The 14,814-nt window shown below is 39.9% G+C and overlaps 1 protein-coding gene across 6 annotated transcripts in view; it reads left to right on the top strand.

The window, feature by feature from the left end:
* The window catches only part of DGUOK (deoxyguanosine kinase), a 30,825-nt gene that overhangs the window by 5,606 nt on the left and 10,405 nt on the right, over positions 1–14,814 (top strand). For 3 of the 6 annotated variants that reach the window (XR_001364868.2, XM_006176140.3, XM_032497883.1), the window contains 2 exons: positions 5,423–5,535; positions 14,312–14,499. Coding sequence is in view for 5 of the 6 variants with exons in the window: in XM_006176140.3 (XP_006176202.2) it covers positions 5,423–5,535; positions 14,312–14,499 (301 nt within the window). In the remaining variant the exon portion in view is untranslated. Of the gene's footprint in view, positions 1–5,422; positions 5,536–13,577; positions 13,722–14,311; positions 14,500–14,814 lie in introns of all 6 variants that reach the window. The other 3 variants (XM_032497884.1, XM_032497886.1, XM_032497887.1) reach the window with 2 other exon arrangements.

Below are 14,814 nucleotides of genomic sequence, written 5' to 3'. Positions count from 1 at the left end.
GTGCCCTAATAACATTTCCTCCAGCATTCAAAATTAGTGATTTAACATCACTAATGTGTATCTTTTACTTTCATTAAGTATAAACAATTGGACAAGAATCCTAGTAGGGGAAAGAGACCTATTTATTCCAAACATTGTATATTGGATTCTCTGTTTCTGTGATTCACCTCACTCCATCCATCCATCTCCAGTCTTAGCACCTGGCTAGATACTCAGGATGCAAGGAAACAGTTAGTCCCTGAGCTCCCAGCCTAGCTGGGGAGAGTGATGAGTCAACAAATAATTACAGTGTGATGCCTTGGTAAAGCAGAGCAGGCAGTAATTAACTTTGCCCAGGGATAAGGTGGAGCTGGAGAGAGTTCAAGGAGACTTCACTGAGGAGGCGACAGTGAAAGGATGAATCAACTGGTGGGCAGAGGTGGGGAGGGCATTCCAAATGGATTAGAGCCTCATGCTGAACGCAGGAATTTGGTAGTCTGGAAGCTGTGAGGAACTTCTTTGTGTTAACAGTTTCCCAAGAAAAGAAAAGAGAAGAGAAGAGAAAAGAAGAGTAATCAAGGCTAAAATGTATCAAGTTTCTTTAACTCCGCTGAGTGCTTTTTTTTTTTTCCCCCAGAGTGCTTTTAGGCTCAGAGCCTACCTGATCCTGGATGCTTAATCTCAATACAAGTTTCCTGAGCATCTCAGCCTACTCCATCATTTTAGTTATAGTACCCACCATTAGTGACTACTCCATAAACAGCTGTTGGTTGAATGAATGCAAATACAGTTCCCGAAATAAAGACTTTGAATTTTCTTTGGAAGAAGTTTTTGGTTTGAAGATAGGCAGTTTTATATTTACTACTTTAGTTTGCTTTTTGGTAAAAAGTTTTAGATTGGATTTTTTCCCAGGTTTTTCATCTTGTTCAGGTGGAGAAAATGCCTGGAGATGATGGTATACTTAAGAGGCTCCCATGAATTACAGTTACATTAAATTAAAAATAATATATTATTTTGAGTGTTATATCACTTACTATCTTACTAATAGATTTTAGTATCATGTAGCTATACCAGACATCGTAGTTTACAGAGAAATTGTGGGAGAGAAACAAGCATGGTTTAGGAAAAGATGAACATTAGCAACAGAACTCTTTGGTTCAGCTTGTGGAATGACAATCTTGGTGCTAATAAAAATCAACACATTGGTGTGTACTTGCTTTAAATACCTTGCATCCTTTTTCCCTTAGGGGAAGGTTTGATGCTACTTATGAGATCTGATACCTCCCAAATTTCATGATATTAAAATGTATATTGAAAGAGAACAGTTAAGCTGGGACCTAACTTAATTGTGATAAGTCTGAGATAACAATATCGTAAGAGGCTGGTGCTGTGCATGGAGACCACCAAAGGGAGGCATTTGTCAGTTTGCCCAGTGCTGCCTGAGGAAGAGGGACTTTTGGTGGACACAGACATTCTGGTCATTAGGAGGAGGCCCGTGTAGCAGTGGAGAACCAGACAACACCATTCTTATGAAACCCCTGGGAGTACTTTAAAACATTTGTCTTAGAAAAAAAAAAATTAAAGCCTTAAAAGGAAGAAAAAAACTATATGATCATGTGTCATAGCTTTAAAAAAAGTTATGCTGTGTCTAGTTTTAAGATAAATATGTAATTTTGAATTATTTTTTAAAATAATTATTCCATATCTGTGTGGTGCCTGGTTCAGCCCAGTTCTGTTGGAATGCAGCTTAAGAAATGCTGCCCTATGGTAAATTACCCAGGCTCCCCGAGCCCTCCGGCAACATGGATGGCAAAGCTTCTAGGACTTTCCGCCCCCATTTACTGTCTTTCTTTGCTGAAGCTGGCTTCTCATTGCTCAACCGGCTTTCCAGAATGGGGAAAGCCATTTTTGGAATGGGGAGTGGTGTGCAGGGTGGGGGTGTTGCCTGGTGTGATTGTTCCAGTCATTGGAACTGTAATTTCCCATCACATCTGATTTGTTGACATTCCGGTTTTGTGTGTTTAAATGGCATGAGTCGGTTTCTCAGAGCCCTGACTGCCCTTAGATGAACTAACAGTGTCTGATCTCAGAGGTGAAGTTGGCACTCCCTAACCCTCAGGGCCTGTCCTTTTTTCATCTGCAATCATTTCTTACGTAAAAAATTTAAGTAATTCTAACAACCATGCAGTCCCACCCATCTGACAAATCAGTTACCTTCATCTTTTCATATTAATTGAGACAGTTTTTCAACTGATAGGCAGAGACCCTGTTTTAGGCTTAATCAGCAACCTGCATTCTAAATATTGACTATCTGTGCTAAGTATTTTAAACTAGGGACTAGTCTGAGGAGGCAGGTATCTGATAATATACAAACCCCATCAATTTTTAATTCCTACAACTCTGTTGGATATTCCATGACAAGCCCAGAGGGTTTTATTTAGTAGTTTGGGATGTGATGTTTGGAACCTATATGTTTAAAAAACCGCCTCTGTTGGTTGTGATCAGATTGTTCCGATGGCAATCTCAAATGTAAGTGCGCATCAGGGTCCCTTGGGGCGTACTTTACAGATGTGGATTCCTGGGACCCAGCCTCAGAGGTTGAGATCCTATTAGGAAACCAAAAGTGAGACCCATGAGACAATAAAAACAAAAAGCTAATCCTATCAGAGGCAGTTAATGAATATTTCTTGTTTGATTCAACTGCCCAACATGGTAGGAATTTGGTGTGAGCTAGAGAAGTTCTGAATTTCAGGGAAGAGGTGGGCCGTAGGCTTGGTAGGGGAAGGATTTAGACACAGGCCTAGCAGAGCAGGGGGGAGGGATTTATCCACTGAAGTGTGGGAGGAACAGAGGCTGAGCAGATGTGCAAAGACTCACGTGAGTTGGGTGGAGGTGGGACTGAGAGACGAGCGTGACTACAAAATACACAGATTTCTGTTGTTTGTTCTGACCCTGTGTGTTCAGAGAGGAGCTGGGGTGGTGTGTGATAAATGTCACATAGTGGATGTGTGGGCTCTTCTGCTGAGACATCTCTTTACTCCCGATCAGTAACCATGAGTGGCTGATAGAATTGACTGGAAGGGTGCCTCCCCTCTCCTTCTCTTGGTTCCATTTGGGTTCTTCCTAAGGGGAGAATTCACTTGAGAAAGATCATCTCTGATAGGGGAGATTGAGCTCCAAATGCACTGTTAAGGTTCACTTTTTGGTTTTTAACCAATGTGGGTTTCATGGGGAACCAGAATTAATAACATATTGTGTGTTTTATTCATTCAGCCATGTCATTAGTCTGGGCTTTGGCTCCTGCCCTGGAGGAGCCCCATCTTCTACCTAGAGAAACAGAATTGTATTGTGGGTGATGGAGTCTTACCCAGAATGCCAGGCCAAGCACAAAGGAGCTGGTCCCACTTAGAGGTGTCAGGGTCCTGAAAAGCTTCCCACAGGAGGTGCATCTGAGCAAAATCTTGAAGATTGAGTAGGAGTTTGCCAGGTGAAAAGAATCGCTGTTCCAGGAAATGGGAAAGCATATGCAAAATCACATTTGCAGCAGACAGCATGGCATGATTAGAGTTTCAAGGAGTTTGGTCCAGCAGGAGCTCAGGATGCCTGAAGGGAAGCTGAGGCAGAGAGGTTTATGCAGAGGCCAGATTTTGATGTGTCTTGTAGACCATCTAAAGGGTTTGAGTTTTCCTGTAAAGGCATAGGGAGCTGCCAAAGGATTCTAAGCAGTGTTATTTAGTTTTTCGTGTGTCTGCAGTGTGAATGATGAATTGAAGAGGGCAAGGCCAGAGCTGGAGAGGCAACAAATGAGATCCTGGCCTTGGGTGGGAGGTGGGAATAGAGAGAAAAGGACAGATGGAGAAAATTGAGAAGGCAGGTTCAAAAGTGCTTGGTGGCTGCTTGAGGTTTGGCAGAGGAGGAAGAAGTCCTGACTGGGTGGATGCTGCTGCCAACCCTGGAGGTTGGGATGCGGGAGGAGCTCATTTTGGTGGAGAAGATGATAAGTTCACTTAGGGACCATATTGACTGAGGTGTTTGTGGGACATGCAAGTGGAAGTGTCTGAAGGGCTCTTGGATGGTGAGTCTGGAACTTAAGGTATGGGCTAGACATTGGCGTAAATGGGAAAAGATAACGAATATCGTGGTACTAGGTTAATTTCATCTCTAAAACATTTCTCACAGCAACCACTGCTTTCTTCCTCCTCTGCTATCACCTTGGTTCAAGCTACTGTTATCTTCTAACTGGTCTGCCTGCTTCCTTATCAGTCCATTCCCACATCGCTGGTGGAGTGGTCTTTTACAAACGAGATGGAAGGTTGTCATTTCCCTGCTTGAAACCCATCATCACCGACTTCCCATTGCCCTTCGAATGGAATTTAAACTTCTTACCACGGCCGTGAGGCCCTGTGTGAGCTGGCCCCAGCCTGCCTTCCTGCCTCTCCACGCATTCTCTCTCACTTGACCACCCTGTTGCAGCAGTGGCTGCTTTGAGGCCACAGACTTTTCTGTCTTGTCGTGCACAACGTTTTTCTCTTTTCCTGACCTTTGTTCACACTGCTCCCTCTGCCTTCCCCCTCTACCCCTTGGCCTGGCAATCCTGATCTTTCAGGTCTCACCTCAGATGACATTTTTCAGAGGAAGCATCCTTAATCTCCTGAGTTATAGTAGAGCAGTTCTGCACTTTTCTTTCTTTCCTAACACTTAACACAATTCCTTAGTTACTCGTATGAATGTTTACTGTCTATCTCCCATACAAGCTCTGTGAGGGCAAAATCCATCCTGTGTTTGGTTCACCATTGTATCCCCAGTGCTGGACAGTCCTGAGTGCATAGTAGCTCCCTGAATATTGGTTAGATTTGTTGAATAAATGAGGGTTTTATCTTCGTTTTTTCTATCTTGAAAAACTTGCAATTTTTACCCTGTCACAGAATAAATAGGGCTGATTCAAGCCTGACAACATATGTAGCTGATTTCATCTATTTCTGAGAGTCTATTTGTTTTTTAATATTTTATTTATCTATTATTGTATTATTTAATTATTTTATTTTGGCAGGGGGGTAGGTAATTATTTATTTTTAGAGGCGTTACTGGGGATTGAACCCAGGACCTCGTGCATGCTAAGCATGTGCTCTACCACTTGAGCTATACCACCCTCCTGGAAAGTCTATTCTATTGTTGTTAAAGATTCTGCCTCTGGAAGGTTGGGACATTAAAACTACAAATCAAATCTTAGAGATATTCCCCACCTCCCCATTGGCTGCATTAAGGTGACTGGTTAGCATGGCCTGACCTGTCATCAGTCTGGCAGTGATGTGGCTGCTGAGTTTTGAAATTGGAAAAACCGGTACTTACTCCCTTGAGTCGGGCGTTTGTGGCAGTTTGGTAGCAGCCTTCTCCTGCGGCCCTGCTTCAGGAAGCATCCCAATACATGCTGTTTGTGTTGCAGCTGTGGGGAAGTCCACCTTTGTGAAGCTACTCGCGAAAACCTACCCAGAGTGGCACGTAGCTACAGAACCCGTAGCAACATGGCAGAATGTCCAGGCTGCTGGAACCCAAAAAGTAAGTTTCCAGTTGTGGTGGGTAGTTGGCAGGCATGGGTGAATAAACTAATTGTAATAATCTAATTTGCTCTGAGTAGGTTAAGTAGTCCAGTCTGAATCACCTTTAGAAAAAAAAAACCCTTCATTCCAGAAAGGACCATGTACACCAGAGAAGATGACTTGTTTAAATCTGTTTAGTTTTGATTTTTGTGGTTTTTACATGTCTACATAAATGCCTCTGTTCTTTATGGTTTCCCAAAGCATGTCCAGCCAACCTGACTTTGAAGATTAATTTTGCCATTCCTACCCTTAAGTTTATTACTGAAACTGACCATCAGGAGTAATAGTTAACTATAGTGACTTTAACATATTTGTGAAGTCTTAGAAACTGGAAGGGACCTTAGCGAGCATCTTGTCACATTTGGAGGCAATGCAGAAATAATTGCAAAATTTATGAAGTGTTTACTACGTGCCAGGCAATAACCTGTCCCAAGCACCGTGCATTTCACTTATGCCTCGTGGCTTAGGCCCGAGTGTCAGGTCAGTTGCTCTGGGAGAGGCTATAGAGTTGGTTTCAGCACCAGCCACATCGCTGTGAGCAGGGAAGGACCAGCTGGACATGAACCTTAGAGGGAGCTGGGGGAGTGGCAGCACCATGCCTCAGTCTCCACAGACTGCTCCCGCGGTCACTGAGCACTCACTGAGTGCCTCATTCTTGTTTTTAACAACCTATTGTTAGGAAGTTTCCTGTACGAGCCACTTTGCATACCTGTGACTCTGACTCATTGGTTCAAGTTGTGCCTCTTAAGTCTTTTAACTTTTCCACATGGCAGCCCTTCATGTATTTCTAAGGCTTGCTTTTTCTCCCCCATCAAGTCTTCTCTCTTTGAAACCAAATACCATTTTCCTCCAGACTAGTCCTCATTCTCAAGTTACTCTGTCTAGGTGATGCACTCCAGTTTGTCAGTTTCCCACCTAGCTTTTAGTCAGAGTAGTACTCAGAGCTGGACAGGACGTTCCGAATGTGGTCTAAATAGTACAGAGCATCATAGAACTTGTTCTGGGTGCTGTTTTTCTGTTACTCCAACTCAGGATTGTGTTACCTTTTTTGACAGGCACGTAATACTTATTGAGGATGTTTATTTTTTAAATTGTCTCTGTGTTCGTATATGTATGTGTGTGTGTATTTGTGAAATTAACTTTTCTATTTAGAAAATAAATTATCTTTTTCTGAGTATGCACAGGTCATCTGTTGTGGAGATTTATACTCTTTCCTCCAAGAGGTGGCCCTTAATTCTCCCCTTGGGTGTGGGCTGGACTTAGTAACTTGCTTCGAATGAATGCACAGTAGCAGGGTTAAAAGTGTGTGACTTTCTATGGTAGGTCATAAAGGGCATTGTATCTTCCATCTTGTTCTTGCTTGATCACTTTTACTTTTGGCTCTGGTGATGCCAGCTGCCAGGTCATACAGATTACCTGTCTATGAAGAGGCCCACACGGCAAGGAACTGAGTCCTCCTGACAGCTGCCATGTGAGTGAGTCTTCTTGGAAGCAGATCCTTTAGTCTCCTGTCAAGTCTTCAGATGACTGTAACCTCAGCCAACATCCTGACTGAAATCTCATCGAAAACCCTGAGGCAGAACCAGCACTAAGCTGTGTCCCAAATACCTTTACCACAGAAACTTGAGATAACGAATGTTTTTTGTTTCAGCCACTAAATTTTGGCGCAAATAGATAACTGATACTCCCGTAATCTTATTATCCAGAGGTAATACAGCTAACTAACATTTTCGTCCTTTTAGGTTTCTTTCTACAGAGGAGAAAAATATATATATATTTACACACACTTACATAAATGTATCAAACATACATACATTTCCTTTTTTAAAACAAAAGTCCTGATTGTCACCTACATGTCACTTGATATACAACATCTTTTTTCATAGTAACATCATTTTGATGGTTGCCATATACTGCATAATATGGTTTACTATCATTTAATTATCTAGTCTTATTTTGAATATTTAGTATTCTAATTTCTCCTTATTATAGACATTGTTACAACAATGAATATCCTTGTAGCTGTATCTTTTTTTCTTTTTAATAGCTAAATCTTGAGGGTAATTTAGAACCATAATCTAGAACTAGAATTTTGATATCCAAAAATTACATGTTTTGTTGACATTCTGTTGTATTTAACAAAATTTTCCTTCGGAAAAGTTGTACTAGTTTTCTCATACTTTCAGCAACATTGGGAGTTATTTTTTTCATCTTTTCTTTTTTAGAGAATTATTATTACTATTTTTTTAATGGAGGTCCTGGGGATTGAACCCAGGACCTTGTACACGCTAAGCATGCGCTCTACCACTGAGCTGTACCCATTCCCCTCATCTTTTCTAACTTGAGAGGCAAGAAAATGGTGTGTTATTTTATTTCACATTTCTTTGGTTGCCAGTGAATTGAACTTTTTTATCAGCCATTTATTAGCATGCTTTATTGAACTGCCTATTCAAACCTCTTGCTTTTTTTTTCCGTTGAGATTTTCAGGTTTTTATAATGACTTCATAAGAACTCATTGTATATTATGTATCTTAACTCTGTCAATACTTTCCCCAGTTTGTCATTTTTCCTTTATATTTACATATGATATATTTTGTAGTATGATACTTGGAAGTTTTTATATGATCAGATCTGTCTTGTCCTTTAGAGTTCCTACCTTTGATGTTAAAGTTTAAAAAGCCCTCTCACAGCCCCAGATTATAAAAACATGCACCTGCTTTTCTTTCCCTTGCTTTTAAGCTTTTACTCTTTATATGGCCTTAAAGTTACAGGAGTCTCATTTCCCCTACGTTATCTCTGTGTCCCAGCAGTGGGCTTGTTTAGTTTATTCCTGAGTGATTTTGTATTTTGTTATTGTGACTAGGATCTGTTTTCCCATCACCTTTTTCAAACAGGTTATTGCTATTTTAAAGAAAAGCAGTTGATTGTTGTATTTGTCTTGTGTGCCTTAGTTTTCATATTAATTTTTTAGCTTAATTGCTTGAGGTTTTAGAAAATAATCGTTTTCTCTAAATACTAATCATTTGTAAGAGTTTTCCAGTATCCAAACCTCGTTTCTGTTTCCTTTCATTGGACAGAAGTTCCAGAAGAATGTTAAATGATAGCAGTGGTGGTAGTCACCCTTATCTCTTCTGTCGTTCGTGAAGCTACCTCCGATGTCTCACTGTCGAGTTCTGTGATTGTCATTCATTTCAGTAAACCATGCGGAGGAGGTACCCTTTTATTACTAGGATATTAACTGTTTTTATCAGCATCAGATGTTGGATTTTCATCAGAGGCCTTTTTTAGCATCTAGTGAGGTAACCATGGGATTTTTTTCTTTTTATATCTCTTAGTATTAGTCATAGATTTGATAATGGTGCCATCTTCACATTCCTAGAATGAACCCTTTCATTCATGGTGTACTGTTCCATTAAGTTGGGATTTTGCATGTATATTTATAAATTTAATGGTATTAATATTTGTGTGAATAGTTTTTGACGGATTTTACCATCATGGTTGTGAAAACGAGAAGTTTTGCATTATTTTTAGCATAAGAATCATCTATTCCTTGAGGGTATGATAGAAATCGGTTTTCAAATTATATGGATTCATAGTTATTGGCCAACTGTTTCTTCCTCAGTTATCATTTAGTGTTTTTTTTTTTTCACATTCTTGAGTCAATTTTGATCATTTTGTTTTCTTAGGAAATTACCCTGTTATTGAGATTTTCAAATTTAATTGTGTAAAATTAGTACATGTATTCTTTTATACTTTTAATTCTTTTGTGTCCAGAATTACTGTCTTTTGTCTTACGTTGCTTATTTGTGTGAATATTTGGGGAAGGATAGATAGGACAGATGATTGTCTATTTGTCCTGTTTTAAAAGACCCAATTAATGGGTTTTATTTCTTAATTCTGTGGGGGCTTACATTCTAATTTGTTCATTTTTGTCTTTAAATTTATTTATTTACTTCTCAGAATTTCTTTGCATTTTTAAAGCTCTTTAGTGTGAATGATTAATTTGTGTATTTCCCCCTTTTTCTGCCTTAGTAATAAAAGCATTTGCAACTGGAAATTTTCTTCATGGGATAAGCTTTGGCTCTGTCTTCTGGATTTTAACATATGAGATTTTAACTGAAATTTCTAGAGTTTGTAATTACAGTTTTGATTTATTTTTTGCTCAAGAATTACTCTGAATGTTTTACATATTCTGAGTAGATTTTGGGTGTTTATTACTTTGTTAATTCTAATTTTATTTTGTTATGGTCAATGTGGCTTATATAGTTTTTAAAACTTTTTGTTTGTTTTGGAGGGAGGTAATTAGATTTATTTATGTATTTATTTATTTTAATTTAATTTTTTTTATGGCGTGCTAAGCACATACTCTACCACTGAGCTCTATACCCTCCCCGCCTTTATAGAAGTTTTAATTGGGGAAACTTACTGAGCTTTTCTTCATGGCTTATGTATGATCATTTTGGTAAGTGTGCCGTGGACTTTTAAGAAGAATATGTATTATCTGTAAGGTATGGAGTTTAAAGTGACATATTTTATAAATTCTAAAATGCCATTGATTGTAAGACACATAATCATTTTAGGAAACACTTCTAAGGAATAATTAAAATGTCTGTTAAGTTTAATAAGCATTGTAAGATGTATCCCAATTTCAGATATGTGAGAAAAATAATGACTGAGAGTCTTATCCTCCAAGTGCTCATTTTGGGGTCTACTTTTATTTATTAAATCTTTAGAGAAGTGTATTAAAGTTTTGAGCTTTTATTGTGTTCTGTTTGGTTCTCCCTGTATTTTTAATTGGCTTTGCTCTATATTTTTGTATTTTAGTGCTTTATTCATGTAAAAAGGTTCATAACTTCTTTGTGAAGTTTTTATTGGTTTATTAGTGTTAAAAACCCCTCTTATAGCATTTACTGCTTTTTCTCTTAATACGGCTTTGCCACATCTGCTTTTTTGTTTGCATCTGCTTGGTGGAGCTTGCTGTCCCTCTGTTTGCAGTTCATCTGTGTCATCTTGTTTTAGGTATTTCTCTTACGAACAGGGTTTTTAGCTTTCACCGAGTCCCAGGGTTTGCCTTTCCTGAGATTTTTTTCCCATTTATCATGACGATGTTTAATTTATTCCTGCCACTTTATTTTGTGCTTTCATCTCCTTTTTTCCTTCATTCATATGGAAACTTTACTATTTTTATTCCACCAGTGGAAACATTTAAGTTAAAAACATACATGTTTAAGACCCCTAAATCTAGAAACAAACTTATGGTTACCAGAGGAGGGACAAATTAGAGGTATGAGATTAACAGATACAAACTATTATGTGTAAAACAGATAAGCAACAAGGATGTACTGTGTTGCAGAGGGAATTATAGCCATCATCTTGTAATAACCTGTAATGGAGTATGATCTGCAAAAAATTCTGAATCACTATGCTGTACACCTGATATAACTAATAAAAGATTGTAAATCAATTCTACTTTAATTAAAATATACACACACACACACACACACGTTTGAACCTATCTATCAATGTCAGTGAAGTCTCTGTGAAAGAAAAAAATTAACTTTTACTACTTTCTTATAATCCTTTTCTCCCGATTCCATCCCCCAGATTATAGAAATCTGTAATTTTATAGATCCAGGGTGTTTCTATATTGTGAAATTTCTCTTTTAACAGTAGAAATTGGCAGTAAACTTCCTAACCACATTAATAGTAGTTACTTTATACTTAACTCTGTTCTGCTGGTCATTCACTGACCACTGTTTTCTTGTTACCACTTCTTCCCATTTCTTGATTCTTTATTTTGATTCATTTTTCAATTGGTTGAAATATATTTTAGAGAAACTTTTTGGAAAGTGAGTGGTATCATTTCTGAGTGATTGTTTGTCTATATGTCTTCAGTTTCTTTTGTAGGGAAGTGTTATATGGTTCTGATCTTTAAAAAAAAAAAAATGTAGGTAATTCATGCTTTTCCTCCACCTTAGGTTTTTGTGTTGTTTTGCTTTTATGAATTGTTCACATTTTGCCAGGATAGGTCCGGTCGTGGGTACTTGTGTGTGTGTGTGTGTGAGAGAGAGAGAACTGTATGCGTAAATCTATATTAAATCTTTTCTCAGTGACTCAGTGAATTTCTTAGATGGAAAGTCTCACATCTCAGAGATTTTCTTTAATTTTTCTTCTTTGATTTTGGCTGCTTTTCTATCTGATCAGTTCCCACGACTGTAACTCCTAGTCATCCCGTGGTTTTAAACTTCATTGCCGTTCTAAAATACCTGGAGGTAAGCCGTGTTTCTGTTAGACAGTGATTCTCACTGATGGTGAAATTTGATGAGAGGGCATCACATACCTTACGAGTAGTGGTCTTCCTCTGCTCATCTCTTTTTTATTGGGGGTGACATTTCCCTGTATTGGACTCTTACCGCATGAGAAGGAAAATTATTTCCTCTGAGTGGGTAGCTTTTCTGAGGTATCATTTTAGCCCTTGTTTGAAAAGTTGTTTGATACAGAATTGTATTACCTGCTGTAAGGTGGGACACAAGTGACATTATGGCTTGCTGTGTCTTTCCAGAGGAAAGAAAGAAAAAAACAAAAAAATACGCTACCACTATGCAACAGTGTGTATTGGGTCTCCTAAACTGTGTGTCTTTTCATTTCTTTCATAATTTTCTGCTTTTTTTCCTCTTAGTTTAGGGAAATTTTCTTGAGTTGGTATCTATGTGACAGTCACTGGTTAGGTTGACTGAAGTTTAGTCTGATGGTTACCATCTTCATTGGGTGTTTTGTTTTGGCAGCTGCGTTTTTCCCATCTAAGAATGTTCTTTTCCTATTGCTCCTTTTTTTTTTTTTAATAGCCTGTTTTATCAATGTGTTAGTCTTGTGAATCTCATCGAGATTTTTTCTGTTTTCTCCTGTCTCCCGTATCAGCTGTGTCCTGAGAGGCTGCTTGTCCTGAGCACGTGGCTTGGTCCTCTCCTTTTGAATGGCTGGATATTTTCACATCCAGTGATTAGCCCTCTATCTGTGTATATGTTTGAAGGGTTGTTTGCATACGTTCTGTCGCTGAGATGGGTTCTTTCAGCTGTTTTGCAGGCCTCTGTGCAATATTTTATCCGCGGCTAGCCCACAGCCTGCTGGTAGAAGCCCCCACCCAGTCAACCGAGTACCTCTGCCCACTTAGGGGGCTTCCGCGCTGTATCAGGACTACATACACTACACACCAGGGGCCCCCTAGTGACACCGTCAGAGACTCGAGTAGCTTCAAATTTGTCCCGTGCTTCTACCTCCAGCTCTTAGCCAGGGGCCATTTGTGAGGCTGGTGTGTGTGTGTGTGTGTGTGTGTGTGTGTGTGTTAGGGGATGGAAGGAGCGAGACTGTTTTGTGAACCTCTCTGCTCTGCCTGCTGAAGCCTTCCAAAGGGCTCGGACCCTTCTTTGGAATCCAGGCAGGCCTGATATTTAGCCAAACTGGACCATTGGTTGTCTGACCCTTTTCCCCACTCCTGTATTTTTGTCTCTACCTAAGATTTCTTCTTCCTCCTATTTCCATCTGTGGAAATTCCATGTCACTTCCCAGCTTAATGTCACTTTTTCCCAGAAACTTTCTCAGATTCCCTCCACCATACATGATCACCCCTTCATGCTGTGTTCTGCTTTATAGTCTAGCTCTCTGTATCGTTGTCACCCCTTTCCTTTTGCATTATGAGCTCCTTGAGTTTGGGAGCCATGTCTCGCTCGCCTTAATATGGAGAGGTATTAGAATAAAGAAGTTAGAGGAAGCCAGGTTTGAGTGTCCACTGAACACTTACCACGAAACCTTGGACAAGTAAGTTACTTAGCCTTTCTGAGAGGATATTCTCAAGAACATGTGCGTAACCATAGTACCTACCTCATGAAGCTGTTTTTGCAGATTGAATGAGATAACAGAGCACAGTGAACACTGAGATAAATCTTAGTTTTGCTTTCTGTGCCCCTTGTAGCACCCAGCTCATGTAGTGTCTCCTCCACACAGGCCTTCAGTTAATGGTGACTGAATGAATGCAGATCCAGAATGCTTTGCTCAGAACTCACTTTTGCACTGAGTCAGTGGCAGAGCCCAGGGGAGGAACCCAGGGTTCCTGAGCACCTTACACATGTTCCCACCTGCACCTGCTGAGTAAGTGGGTTTTCAGATGCCTTTCGTAAAGTCTCCAGAATCGAGGAGGAGAGATTTGTTTGTTTTTGTCTGTTCATTTGTTTGTTTGCTTAACAAATTATAGCCTTGCTGTAAGAGAGAGAGCACTCTATTTGGTTGGTTTGATTTTCAAATAATGTTACTCTCTTGTCTGGGTTGAAGTTTTAAAAAGAAGTAGCCACAAATGGAAGCTCAAAAGAGAAGCAACAGAGTGCTCCGCTCCAAGGAGAGGTTTAGATGGCTGTTGGTTGCCAGCCCCTCCTCCGACCGGCTCTGCAAGCCCTTCAGTCGGTGGCTGTGCTAGCCTTTGTGTGGTTCTCCCTCTGGTCTCTCTGGTGTATTAACGGTGGTGTGCCATTTCCCTCTGTCAGAGTCTTGTCTCATAAGGTAGGAAGATCTCTTCCTTGATGATCTATTTTTGACTAAGCTGAGGGGTGTGGTTGTATCTTTTTAGTGGAAGGAAACTTTTATAGTAGCTTCTCTCACTGGTTATCACACCTGCAGGGTGGGGGCGGGGATAGGAGGTGGTTCACGCCTTCTAGGAAATTCTCCATCTTGTAATTTGCCTCTAGGCCGGCACAGCTCCAAATCTCGGAAACTTGCTGGATATGATGTACCAGAAGCCGGCACGATGGTCCTACACGTTCCAGACGTTTTCTTTTATGAGCCGCCTGAAAGTACAGTTGGAGCCCTTACCTGAGAAACTCTTAGAGGCCAGCAAGGCAGTACAGATCTTTGAGAGGTCTGTGTACAGTGACAGGTAAGACCCTGAGACCCCACGCTGGTCACGGGCTCCGTGTTCAGCCCTGCGTGCTTTCTCCTCTCGCTCAGACCCTGCACTGCTCTGCTCATTGAAAATTATACTTGGGAAAATTGCCTTCTTTTTAAAGACAACACTATACAGATTTGTTCGGACTTATAAATTTCACAGAGTTCCCATATATGTCAGGAAAGGAAATTGTGTTTCTCATAAACTGAATGCACTTAATTTCTCATATTGACACTGATTATGTTTCCTTATTTTCTAACGTCGAGGCAGGCTGGTAGCTACCTAGTGTAACCATTACATGCTAAA

The sequence above is a fragment of the Camelus ferus genome, chromosome 15, assembly GCF_009834535.1.
Source record: "Camelus ferus isolate YT-003-E chromosome 15, BCGSAC_Cfer_1.0, whole genome shotgun sequence".
NCBI lineage: Eukaryota > Metazoa > Chordata > Mammalia > Artiodactyla > Camelidae > Camelus > Camelus ferus.
This window is presented reverse-complemented; position numbering and strand designations above follow the sequence as displayed.